At 39.3% G+C, this 13193-nt stretch overlaps 1 protein-coding gene across 1 annotated transcript; it reads right to left on the bottom strand.

Annotated features, from left to right (window-relative positions):
• Positions 1 to 1514: 1514 nt before the first annotated feature.
• Positions 1515 to 12821, bottom strand: C1H2orf49 (chromosome 1 C2orf49 homolog). The gene is made up of 4 exons (XM_026103207.2): positions 12633 to 12821; positions 10085 to 10251; positions 4771 to 5143; positions 1515 to 3053 (listed from the first exon to the last, which is right to left on the bottom strand). Exons 1-4 carry the CDS (start codon positions 12771 to 12773, stop codon positions 2997 to 2999), a joined length of 738 nt encoding a protein of 245 aa, XP_025958992.2. The 5' UTR covers positions 12774 to 12821; the 3' UTR covers positions 1515 to 2996.
• Positions 12822 to 13193: the final 372 nt, after the last annotated feature.

Raw genomic sequence — 13193 nt, 5'->3', positions numbered from 1 at the left:
AATGCAATCCTTTTTTGCCCCAGAAGTCATTATGAATTTGTAGACTTTAAATAATCCTCAAATGGGTCCCACTGGTATAGCAGATAAGTCTCCTACTAACCGAAATCAGTGGGAAATTAGCAGTGAAACCGAACTGTGTAAAAATACTTAATTGATGGCAGCTGATAACAGTGTTCATAGACTATAAAGTCAAAACCAAACATTGTTCTTTTCAGCAACAGAGGAGGTCAAGACAACTCCAAAGATGTTTATCTTTGTGAAAATCAAAAGTTTAATTTCTACACTAGGGCATGATTTAACTTTGCCACGTATACAATACATAACACCCTTTACTCTGGCATCATTTCTGCTACATGTTTGCTACAAAGGCAAGTGCCAGCACGCTATTGCTGGCAGAACAATAAAATTGAGAGGAAACAATCCAAAGGAGGATACCTTCTTCCCAAAACAAACTTCAAGAAATATGGTCATGTCATGCAATGCCTGATCCCTGTACACTTTTCACATGGAATTTATTTGTATCCAGCAAGAGGAGGAAAGCAGTCTTATCAAGCCTCCAACAGGGATCTTCAGATGTGGAAATAAGAACTAGGAGCATACTTACTATGTGTGTAAATGGATAAGGAAATTTTGCTTCCAATTCCTGCCATCACTCTTAAATTTATCTCCTTTGTACCAAGCCTAAAGTGATCACAGGTCATTCCTCCCCTGTTAATTCAGCAAGCTAAACAGCTGCATCAAACCAGGTATGGTCTATTGTACACCACTTGAAGAACTTGGCTGGCTGACATTTTTGAAGCACACGCCTCCCTAATCGAACCTCACTGGATGACGAAATTCTAACCCTCAGTGACTTCATTCTGTGGTGAAGGCTGTAGTAAAAAAATAGCCATAAAATCCCTCTTATTCCCAGATCCCCAAAGGCAGGAGAGCTCACACCTCACTCTCCTCTAGGGTCCTGGTGATTCCCCAGCACATTTCAGCTCTGCTCTGGCACTTTGCTGAGAGGAAGGACTGCTATTAGCATAAGAGAGCAGCGGAAGGCAGTAAGGAGAGCATGGCTTGCATCCTGCCTGCAACTGTTACAGCAGAAAGCAGAATGGTCCCAGTGCTGGGGAAAGGGAGGTGAAACATGGCAAGCCTGAAAGGCAGACCAGCCTGAAAGCAAGGCTATTCTCACACGTTAGTGGCATCAGGTTATTATTCCAGTACACTTCCACATGTCACTCTTCGAAAGATACCAACATACACACTTCTAGCAGCTGGAACTACAATAAAATATACCACAGACTACAGCCAAAAAGCCACCCAAAACCAGAAGTCCTGACTGTTAAAATAGAACAAGGACGAGCACATCATACAACTCTAATTGCTGCTAAGATTCCAAAATAGTTACTGAGCCTCCTACGCTGTAAGCTTTTCCTTAAGTTCTAGTCACTTCAAGTCCACTGAATTATAACTGTAAAAAAAGAACAAGCATAATTAATATAAAAAACAAGCCAGCACTACTTAGATTGCTTTTAATTTAATTTATTTAAATAGGATAAGGCTACTTAAAAGACAACTCTTTACATACAAAATGTACATTACGTTAAAGTTTGCTGTACTCAAGTACAAAAACTGCACAAGTGTTTAGTAAAAGAGAAACAGCACACAATATTTCAAAACACATTCTTACCATTTTACAGCATTCAGGAAGTGCCTTTTATGTCATAACAGTGAATGGAGAACTTCTGTCAGTAATGATTAGGCTACAGTTTTCGGTTTCAATACCAAGTATTTAAAATGTAAACAAGCTTTCAGATCACTACTGACAGCATCTTTTAGTGGGTTAACTAGGTAAAAAATGGAATTTCTGCAAATTTGAAATTCACTCAGAAGTGAATATTTTTTTTAAATCAAATCTGGAAGCATTATTATTTACCTCCTATACCCAAAAACAGATCTAAACTGGCTTCATCCTTAGCCACTGAAATTTAATAAAAATGTTTCCATCAACTCAACTGGATTCCTGCTGCATATGGCACTAGCAATAATACAGCTGAAACTCATTCAGAAAACTAATGTCCACCTTAAATGATCACAGAAAGAGAAGGTAAAAAAGATTTTTTAGAGTGCAACTACATACACTAATATTCCTCTTCCTCTCCAACTTTCAGTTAGTAAAGAAAGCACTGACTCGCATTCCACGTTTTCCCCATATTTTATAAGCATGATTGTAACCAGGAAAACAAGCAAATATGTGACACAGGCACATTTTTACACTTATGTATGTATAAAATATGCCTGTGTATACAAAAGAACATGGCACTAATCCATTCATTACTTCCTCTCAAAGACTCATTTCAGACAGTCTAATAACATGCTTCCAACTGTGCATTTCTTATTTCATATGACAATAAGAGAAACTTCAATTTGAAGTAAAGCTGTTACATAGTTCATCTCTTATTACCAACCTAACTGTAAATTCAACGCTCCTGTTCTGCATAACGAAAAGAAAAAAATTTGTCTCAGACTACCTGGTCAGCAGAATGCTCAGTCTCTTCATCTAAATTAATTACATTTTTGAAGCCAAGAAACCTCTTGAGATCATTCTCAGTCTCAATAACAATTTTAGCTATTTAACCAAAAGTGGATCAAAACTGAATCTTACTGAAAACAAAAAAATATTCATATTTATATGTGTGATTTGTAGGGACATGCAGGAGATGAACTATAATAACCTTGAGAACTAAAAGCAAGGAGTTTTAGTATATTGTAATACTACCACCTTTTAAAGAGGGAATGAACTACTTGGTGCACAATAGTAGACACTCTTAAGGTGACTGGTGATAATGATTCCAGCTTTACAACAGGGAAATTTTAAACTTGTTAAAACTTCACAGCAATCTGAATCCCTGTAAGGTCTAAAAAGTAGTGAACTAAACTGCTCAAATATGACTTATCTGATTGAAAATATGGAAGTAACATTTATGTTTCGAGCACCATTTGCTGCTTCATGGCCATGTAACATGCTGGATTTTCTTCTTTGCTTCTGTAGGCTTTAGGTCATTCTGGAATAGAAGAAAATATACAACTACTGTTAGGTATGTTACACCAACTTGAAGTTAGTAGTTAACAGCAATATTCAAATCTAGTACTGACTATTGATGTATTCAGCTATATGCTACTACAGTAGCTTTCTATTGCCATCTTGTGGAGAAAGTTAAAACATCAGAATTCCTCTAGAGACGACGGAAATACAGGCCAACGAATAACTGCCTGCAAATCATGTACATGGCTTTTCTTTTTTGTCTTTTCTTAGTCCTCGAATTAGTTATGCAAAAGTATCTTTCAATAAGAAAATCATGCAGGTTAGAAACTGATAAATACTTGAGTTTCAAAAGAAGTTTAGAAGTTATTTCAGACTGCCTTCTCAGAATATTTAAAAGGAAAAAAATAAAAATACTACTGGGAAATCAATTTACTTTTGTCAAATAGCAAAAAAAAAAAAAGAGAGAGAGAGAGAGAGAGAGACAGACAGACAGACAGACAGAAAAGTAGGTCTTCCTTTGTAATGACCTGTATAAAAATGTGAAACAATTTCTTAAGCCTCAGATGAACGCATATTTAAAGGGGGGGGGGGGGGGGGAAGAACCACACATTCTAAATCAAGCCCAAATTAAAACAATTGTAGACTGAAGTGGTGAAACAATTATCTTCTACCTTCCACCATCTAAACTATGAAAAACCTGAGAAATCAGAGCTCTGGTTAACATTCAGACATGCAAAGTAAAGACAGATGTGCAAGTTTTACAGCATATTCTCAAACAGTGGTTTGGGGAGTGTGTTCTAGAAATTTACTGACACCAACATAAATTCTTGAGAGTTTAAGTGTTATGTCTATTTGCAGCATTCCAATGGATCTCAACCACTGAAAGGCTGTAGGGAGCTAGACCTAAAGACCATAAGGATAACCCAATATTTGCCTAACAACTTCAGATTTTCTTGAAAGCTAGAAAATAATCACTTGCTTGAGGTGGCAATTGTCATTACTGTCATTATACTAAAAATATATCTGCCAAGTGTACTGATGCTTCCTGGCTGAATCAGCCAAGTGTGTTCTTCTGATTCAAACCCACAATCTGGGCAGCTCTTCACATTTTCACATGCAGTTCACACCGCTAGCTTGTAATTCCTCCTATGCAAGATTTAAAACAAATGGCCTTTTTTACTTTAAGAATATTTTCTACAACTCTCAGCATCAGTTGCTTCAGTTTCTGTAACATCTCTTTCTTCACTTTGACTAATAAAAGCTTGTCCTACTCAACCATTGAAGCATGACTGTTGCAAATATTTGTTATCATTCCGTTTTTTTCTTCCCTACTATAAAACAGGCCAGGTAACCTTGCTTTAAGGCTATACACACTCTTCTCTACTATCTGTCCTCTCTCATACCTACACAATAGGGTTCTTTTATTTGTGCTTTGTTTGACTCTGCTACCAGTACCACCAAGTTTTATTACTTATTTATTCATTTTTAAAACACATGCATGTTTTCTACCAAGCTGATCTCTCACACACAGAAGGTTCCCATGAACAAGTATAAAGCACTTCTTTTCTTTACTTCTAATCTCTTTCAAAACAAAGCTACTCTTTTGCCTGTTTCTAAATAAAGACTGTTATTACTCTAACATAAAATAACCTTCAAAAGCACTACAAGTATTTACCTTTGGCTGCTGCAAGTTTCATTAAAAATAAGTTGCAAAACAAAACACTGAACATACATACCGCCAAATCAGATTCTTCTTTTGGAATAGCTCTCTTTAATTTCACAACAGTAGTTCCAGCTACCGAGGACAAAGGGTACACCTTCAGACTAGCCAACACACTGCTATTAGTCTTTGAAATATTGTTCTGCTTAGCCTCATTATTCCCAGTTTCCAGCTTAGCGTCCTCTGATAAACTGGAGGCTGAAATATATGTTGACACATTTGAAGGAACTGATAATCTTCTAACAGTGTTGGTGGTGCTTCCAGCTGGGGGAGGTTTTAGGCGATCAGCAGCTCCGTCCTCAGTCTTCTTCACTTTTATGCTTGTGCTTGTTGAACTGCCATCAAATACAATTAATGGCCGTTTCCTTAAACCTTCCACTGTTGTAACACTGAAAATACAAATTGTAAAATTCTCAGAAACACAAGCTAGATGATGCAAAAATAGCATATCTCAGACCTGAGTAGTGAAAATGAATTTAATCTTGCCTAAAGTAAAAATATTCCAACAACACTGTCTTTAAAATCTTTTAGCTGCTCCAGATTTAGGCAATAGAAATTGCTTAAAAAAAAGAATCAGGGGAGAGGGGGTAACTTTCTAGGTAGACAACTCAAGTTGTACCATCAAAGATTGTGAGCTTATATCACTGGAGATATTACAAAGCAACAAAAGAGATAATAGTTGTTAAGTATTTCAAAAGGTGAGTGAGCATATATGAGCTTCCTTAGCTACAAGATAGGAACTAATATGCTGATGCCTCTAGATCTCCCTGATTCCACACTTTTTTTTAAATTATAATGCTAAGATAGTCTAAAAGAATTTTTTCACTCCTTGCCTAACATTAAGTTAAAAAAGCATAAATATCTTTAAAATAAGTTGTTCTTGAATATCAGAGCTCTAAGCTGATTTAATGACTTTGGGTTTTGACCAGTTTATGCTTTTAAGCTTACATCTAGTCAGAGCTGACTAATTTTCTAACAACTGATTTACGAAAAAAGAACACTATCAAGCTAAAACAAAACAGTAGTACCAAAAAACAGACTAAGCAGAAAAGAAAGGATAAAGCACAAAGTTATGATAGAACTCTAAACTGGTGTAGAGTGAGCTAAAAACGCATCGCTCAAGAATGACACAAATAAAGTCACTGGAATGTGCAGATTTAAGTTAATGAATGATGCTTTTCTATTTGTGATATAACATTAGTGTTTAGAAACACCAGTTTTCAGTACACACTTACTGTTTAATCATCTCACTTATTAAACACAGGAGTAAGTGTTGAACTATGTTTTCAACCATTAAATGCACTAGTTACAAATTAACAAATGTATCTGACAATACTGGATGGTAGGTATCTCAACAGACTTTAGAAGAAACTGCAAACATAGACTGCGTTTGTTTGACTTGGAAAAACATTAGATTAATAGCTGCTGATAATCCTCACATATCAAAATCAGGAATTACACATCTGCTGTGTAAATTCCACCAACTCAGGAGGTTATTGAAAAAAATGAAAGGAGTAACAGTTTAAGGGCTCATAGAGCAAGAGTTCAGCTCTTTTTCTGATTTGCTTCTACATTACTACCTCTTTACAATAACATATGGCACACTATCCCCTTTTCTTTCCATTCATTAGGTTCCCAGAAGTGATAGATACAGAGAGAAACCTTTGTTTGTCAGGAGTCATAAAGCAGAGCCATGTCTACACTAAACTACAGCAGCTGTGATCTCTAGGAGAGCTCCTATGAAATGTGATTAGCTTCTAAGACTAAGAGTGTTCAGCCAGGCACAGACAAGGTTTCACTGAACAGCAGCAGTATTTAACATATTCACTAAATTAAAGAGTGTAACCTCACTTGAAAAAGCCCCCAAAAAAGATATACATTTCAAAAATGAAATCTGATACTTACTGCTCACTTCGAATAAATTCTTGGACAAAGCCAACATGTGTGACACTGACCACACTTCCCTAGCCCTTTCCCTATCAATTATGCCAGAAAAAGGATTTCTTTTTTCAGTTACCTTCCTTAACATATGAAGCCAATTTTTCTTATCAAGATATTCTTTTTTAAACATTCAGCTTGGTGAAGACTGGTAATCAGGAACTAACTGCAATTCTAGTAGGATTATTTGCTATCTATTCTAAACATCATTTTAGAATCACAACACTTGGTACAAATGACAACATGCTATACAGCACAGGTAACATTTCAGACAAGCACTTTGGGCAAGATCCAAAAGAAATTCAGATGTTGAACTATCAAGAATTGTCACATCTAATTTTTAAGATACCTGGCTCAGAGCAGAATGCAGAGCCTTGAATGTGACATTCCATTTCTTTATATAAAGCACATGAAACTCTGGGGGAGGACTCACATGAGCTGGCACTCTTCACAGGGAGGACACTGAAGCTAGCTAAGAAAAGTTGAAAAGAACTGTTTTGAGATCTTTTCCCATATTACAAAACATACTCTCCGGGAAACCTAGATTTTAATGTGCATCTACATAGAGGAATGCTCTAACCACACTACGGACCAAGCTGAAGGAAATGCACTCTCTAATCACGCTGTTTATTAGGCGGTTCATGGTAAAGATTGCAAGATTCACTAGATGAAGCAAAAGCTTCTCTACATGAGTAACGGATATTTTCACCATTTCACTGATTACTCATGTTATCAGGATGGCCTGCGCACCTCCTGATTCCTTTAAAGGAAAATACCCCCACCATTCTTGCCTAGCCTAGCATGGTACTTAAGGCAGCACTCTAAAAACAGGGAGCAATTTAGGTTTAAACTCCCACTTCCTGAGCATCTTAACTGTTCACATATTACCAAAAAAGGGCAGGTGATCATCCCTTCTGTTAATGTGAAATTAGTCATAAATGCCATGTTTCAGGTTGCACTCAACTTTATCAGCGTATTAGCAGTTCTCAGAGGATGCCAAACAAGCCAGCCTCTCAGGTGACTACGCAGAAACAAGTTCTACCAAGACTGCAGCTCTGAGCACACACAGCCACAGAGCTTCCAGAGACTGAAGAGCTTGTCGGTGAGATTCTTCAGGCTTCATGGTACTTCAGCAACAACACACAGATTTTGAGATTCATTCTCATTTTGAATTTCACCCAGGTCCTTCTGCAGCAGACTAAAACCCCTTCTTTTCCTTCTAATTGTCAAAAGCAACCCTGTCAAAGTTGCTGCAAAATTAACTGTTCCCAAACGCAAATATTTTGAACACAAATATAATGTGTTCAAAGTTGGATAGACTGCATTTCTTCTTATTCGGTATGGTGGCATGTTCAAAAATGAGAACTAAGAGGCATAAACCATCATCTATGACTTCAGATACTCAATTGTGTTATTGAGGCATATAACATGTTACTGCAGCTCAGCTGACTCTTCTAGCTCAGAAACTCTTCTAGGACATGCCATCAAACAGCAGCAGTAAGACTAAACACAATATTCAATATGGAGTTTTAAATTCCAGTGAAAAATAATTACGCTTATACCTCCTATCTGTAACTACTAGAGGCATGCAAACATGCACTTACCGAGTTCTGCCCAAGCCCCACGTTAATTCCACCACACTTTGGAAAGCTGTGCTTTCCACAGAGGAACTCCTCAGAAAGGTCCTATTATTCACATGCTGAAGCAGCTTATTTAATTTCTAAACTGTATTAACAGTATGGTTAGTTCCAGCTTTTGACTTGCACATCACTTACAGACTCACAATATAGAGATTTTTTTTTTTAAACAAGAATGCCAAGTTCTACTTCCTCCTCTGCACAATAGGATCAAGCTGATTCTTTTTTAATGCTGAACACAACTACAAGGAAAAGAACAATAATATCTAAAAAGATGACCGAACTTCTTCGATTCTTCCCATGAATATATTTTAATTGAAGTTTTCTCTGTGCAACTTATACTTACTAGAAGTGCTAAAATTCTCTTACCAAATTCTCCAGTCTGCCTTACCCAATTACTCCCAATTCTCTGGAGTCAGTAATGCCAGCAGTAAATATAAAACGTAAAAATACCTTTCTAGAAAAAGTATTTTGCCACTATGTTTGCCATGTGTAAAAGATACAATATAAGCAAACACAGTAACTGCTGGAAAATCTTAAAGCTGTATAACAGTAGCCTGGCATGCTAGATGTTAAATGCTAAGAGTAATTAGTAAAGAAAAGCAGACTAGTAGACTAAACATACCTACTTTTACTTACCATCTTCTCAGCAAATACTAAACTGGTTTGCCTATGACCTAGCATACCAAACTAGTAACTCCCACATAAACTCAGGGTGAAGCCATTCTCCCATCTAGAAATGCAGAGTCTGCATTTCTCAAACATTCCTGCTTGGTATATTTGTTTCTCTGATAAAAAAAAAAAAAGTCACTTTTGCAGCTATTTCAGCAGATCAGTCGTGTCCTGTTATTTGAACAATAACCTCGTGCTTTTATCTTGAAGTAGCAAACTGTAAACATCAATGCAGAAATATAGAGCTATTATAACCTTTTATGCACGAGGGAAAAAAAAAAAAACTAGCAAAACAAAACAACTCAGCGCCCTAGCCTTTGCTAAACAAGTTGCTTGCCAGAATTTGTTTAGCTCTTTCTGTGCTAGAGACTTCAGTAAGACTGAAACAGACTCATGAAATTAACAAGCTGTAATGGTGTGAAAGCATAATGACACTGTCCATCCTTCATTTAGCATATACTGCTGGAACTCAGAATAGGCTATGTCAGAAAGGTGCCATCGTACACTACATTTCAAAGTCAGTCTTGCTTGGGGGAGAGGGTTAGGAAGAGAAGAGCTTCAGTAAAATAAAGTTCTGAGGAACACTTTGCTTTCTGATCAGATACAAACACAACAGTTTTAAATATAAGAGAGAAAACCTGTGTGAGAAGGGAGATGCTGGATTTGACTTGGACACACAAAGCTGCTGCAGCATATACCCATGACCCAGTGTATATCAACCCTGTGCAGTGAACAAGTAAATATTATCCATTAACTATATACTAGGTCCAGCTTGGTTAAGTATACTACTGGTATTTTTCTTCAGCAATATTAATATGAGTATTGTCTAACAATTATAATGTGACATTGAAAATTACAAAGAAGAAAAATTCATTAAGTATCTTAAAAGTATTCATAAATAGAAGCTCTATAAGTAAGCAAGACAACATTAACAAAATTTGGATAACAACAAAAAAAACCCAACTTTCCCTTTTTCCTATCACTGTAGTAGCAGAATCCGACGCTTTGACACAGGCAGGTAAAGATTAAACTAAATGCATTTTCCTAAATACCCCAAATCTATTCCATCAAAAGCTGAATTACCTTTTATTCTCACTTTTCAACTCATTTTGCTGTCTTTTCTTTTCCATCATTTTTCCCCATCTACTTTTTGGTAAGTCACGCTGAGGCAGTGGTATAGCATGCTGAATATAGAGATCAGTGAGTCCATCCTTGTCCCTCTTTACATCATTTTCGACTGGTATATTCTTCTGTGGGGAAGGCGGGAAAAAAAAAGTTACTATATTATGGCCAATTTAAAGCATAAGCAACTTAATGGCATAACTTAATTTCTCAAAAGCCACTCTCAAGTAGCGTACAGGGCATATATCACAGGGTTTTGGTAGCAGGGGCCATGGGTGACCTCTGTGGGAAAAGACCATGAACTGTCCTATACCAGCCACTGCTGCATCCAGCTGGCTCTAACACCTATGTGAGCAACCTATCGGGTGCCAAAACTTCAAGCAGGGGAGCACATGGCACCTCTGTTCAAACATACTTAACAAAGAGCAGCAGCTGCTAGAGGAAGGAGACACAAAAGAACACACCTGAGGAGACGCATGAGATACGCAAAGAGACATTTGGAGATAATGGAGAAAAAACATTATGCACACATGACCCCAGCCTCCTGTGCTGCCTGTTGCTTCACCAAAGGAACTGGGAGACACTGAGCATAACGTGCGACAGAAACAAGGACAGCTGAGAGTAGGAAGGGGGGAGGAGAGGTGTTTGACCCAAGCTGGGGCTGGGTAAGGGGGGATAAAAGGTCCTTCCAAGTGTTTGTTAAATGGTTTCTTTCTATTGTTCCTTACTACTTGCTCATTTTCCTCCACTGCTCTTTGTTTCTTACTTCTTTGTCCCTGTTCCAGTATGGGCAGCCCACAGGCTGCAGTCCCTTCAAGGGTGTCCCTGCCCCAGCATGGGTCCTCCACAGGCCACAGTCCCTTCAGAGACATACTTCCTCTGGCAAGGAGCACCTTCCAAGAACGCATCTCCAGCTGTGGTCCTAGAAACATCACCTTCCACATATCCCGCCCATTTCTCTGTTATCTCCAAATACATTTCTTCAGAGATCTTCTTATGTGTCGCCTCCTGCGCATCCATTTGCCTCTCCTGCTCCTGGCAGCTGATGCTCGTTAATATGTTTGAGTAGAGGCACCATTTGCTCCTCTAACTGGTTCAGGCTTTGGCACGCAGTGGCTGTTATCATTGTTTTTAAAGTTGGCTGAACCCCGCTGCTGCTGGTACAGGACAGTTCACGGTCTCCACCCACACAGGTCACTTCTCCAGCCCCCTGCTACCAAAATCCTGCAATTTATGCCCAATATAAGTAGTCAACAAACAAAGCATTTAGATTATTATGCACATACTGTTGATGACTGATGTTTTAGTGCACTCTTAAACACATATGCCTGAATCCAACTACAAGGTCAGAGCCCTCCACCACACTCCTAAAAAAAGGCAACTAGAACACACTACAGTTCAAGCTTTCTGATGCATAGATTTGCTTCCTCAGTTCCCAAAGCATAAGCTTATCTGAGCTAAGACAGATTTATAGTAACTATCAGTAAGAGCAGAGTTCCAGTTTTCTTTCTAATCATATACAAGGTTGTGAAAGCAAAACTCTTTTGGTACCTGCTGCCAAATTTATTAAAAAACCCACTAACATACTGCACACTAGAAGTCACTGAAAGCAGATCCAAGTCTTTGCTGCTACTGGATCTGGCAACAGCATCACTACTCCATGACCACTGAAATGAGCTTGAAATCTGTAATTTTTTCTGTACATAAACTACATATACAAGAGTATGCAAAAATTCAGTGACCTAACATAAAAGCCTAGAACATAGGTTACCAGCTGTTCTGTGCTCCTCCATTTCAAAGTAAGACAGCAGCAAGTATATTAAATCATATCAACTCAAACTAGATATGGCCCAAAACTGGCTGCAAACTCATATATTTCAACCATGCACACCTAAACATTAACTTGATAGATTATACAGGTTACATTTCCTTTAATTCACCAGATGAACACAGACCCGCTTTAACGAAGTGGTGATCGTCTCTCCACAGACAATTTTACTGAATGTAAACACTGTCTCACAGACATGCCAACCTGGGTAAATTACCCTTACAGCCACACCACTGGTGCTCAAATACAGTTCCTTTGCAAAACCCTGAGACACTGCTCAGGACAGATGCAGGCATCCTTCAAGCAAGGGCCCAGCCTACGGAGGATGACCTTGTTTCTTCGGTTTTTTTGAGGGAGGATTCGAGTACTTTTTGTTTGCCCCTTAAATACGGTATAAATACTGAAAATTAAAGAAAGACTGGAAGAGAGGGAGCCATAAGGGTGATGGGAGGAAGGGGGGCGTCTCCCTGCAGAGGAAAAGAAAGCCGGAAAAACAAACACAGCGAGTCTAACACGGGGGACGAGATACGTAAACGGACAGAGCCGGAGATCCCAGCAGGCCTCCGATCCCTCTCCCTCCCCCCCCAAGCAGGGCCAGGCACCAGGCTCCACCTTCCCCCCGGCTCAGGGGTACAGCGCCGGGCCGGGCTGGGCCGGCTCCTAGGCGGCGCACCGGCGCACCTGCTCCAGGGTGAGCAGCAGGAACTCCTCCGAGAGCAGCTCCGGGTGCAGCAACAGCAGCTCCGCATCCGGACGCCCCGTCTCCCGCTGCTGCTGCTCCTCGCCGCCGCCACCCACCCGACCCCTTCTCCACGCCGCCATCTTCTTCCCCTGGCGACCCCCTTCCGGCCTCCCACAATGCCGCAGGGCGGGGGGGGGAGAGGAGTGGCTCTCACTGGAAGTGACGTTGGGAGCAGTGATGTCAGGACGCTGCTCGTCCGGGCGCGGGAATGAGGGAGGCAGCGAGCACCTAGGGTGCCTCGGGAAGGCGTCGCACGAAGGAGGCTTTTTCACGAGCACACTGCTCTGTTTTGTTTTGTTTTGTTTTGTTTCTCTATGCAATTCCATTGTTGCTTGGGGTAACTTGAAATAATCTTGCCCTATTTTATACCAAGGCCAGGTTCTTCCACTGAGTAGGTGCATTTCATGCACTCAGGATAATTAAAAGATTTGTTGTGGGAAGGTGCAAGCCAGCTGAACTCATAGCAGCGTTCCCACTGTCTAAAAGTTAAAAAAAATCTA

This window comes from Dromaius novaehollandiae, chromosome 1 (assembly GCF_036370855.1).
Source record: "Dromaius novaehollandiae isolate bDroNov1 chromosome 1, bDroNov1.hap1, whole genome shotgun sequence".
Taxonomy (NCBI): Eukaryota; Metazoa; Chordata; class Aves; order Casuariiformes; family Dromaiidae; genus Dromaius; species Dromaius novaehollandiae.
The sequence above is the reverse complement of the archived record's forward strand: the minus strand, read 5'-3'. Positions and strand labels throughout refer to the sequence as shown.

What these genes read in the sequence shown, in the direction of transcription:
- C1H2orf49 (XM_026103207.2), bottom strand. Translation starts at nt 12,773, where the DNA reads ATGGCGGCGTGGAGAAGGGGTCGGGTGGGTGGCGGCGGCGAGGAGCAG. An exon ending in TTGAAAAGTGAGAATAAAAG is followed by an intron (nt 5,144 to 10,084) that starts GTAATTCAGCTT and finishes TTGTATTTTCAG; the next exon opens with TGTTACAACAGTGGAAGGTT. An exon ending in AAGAAGAATCTGATTTGGCG is followed by an intron (nt 3,054 to 4,770) that starts GTATGTATGTTC and finishes CTTCTATTCCAG; the next exon opens with AATGACCTAAAGCCTACAGA.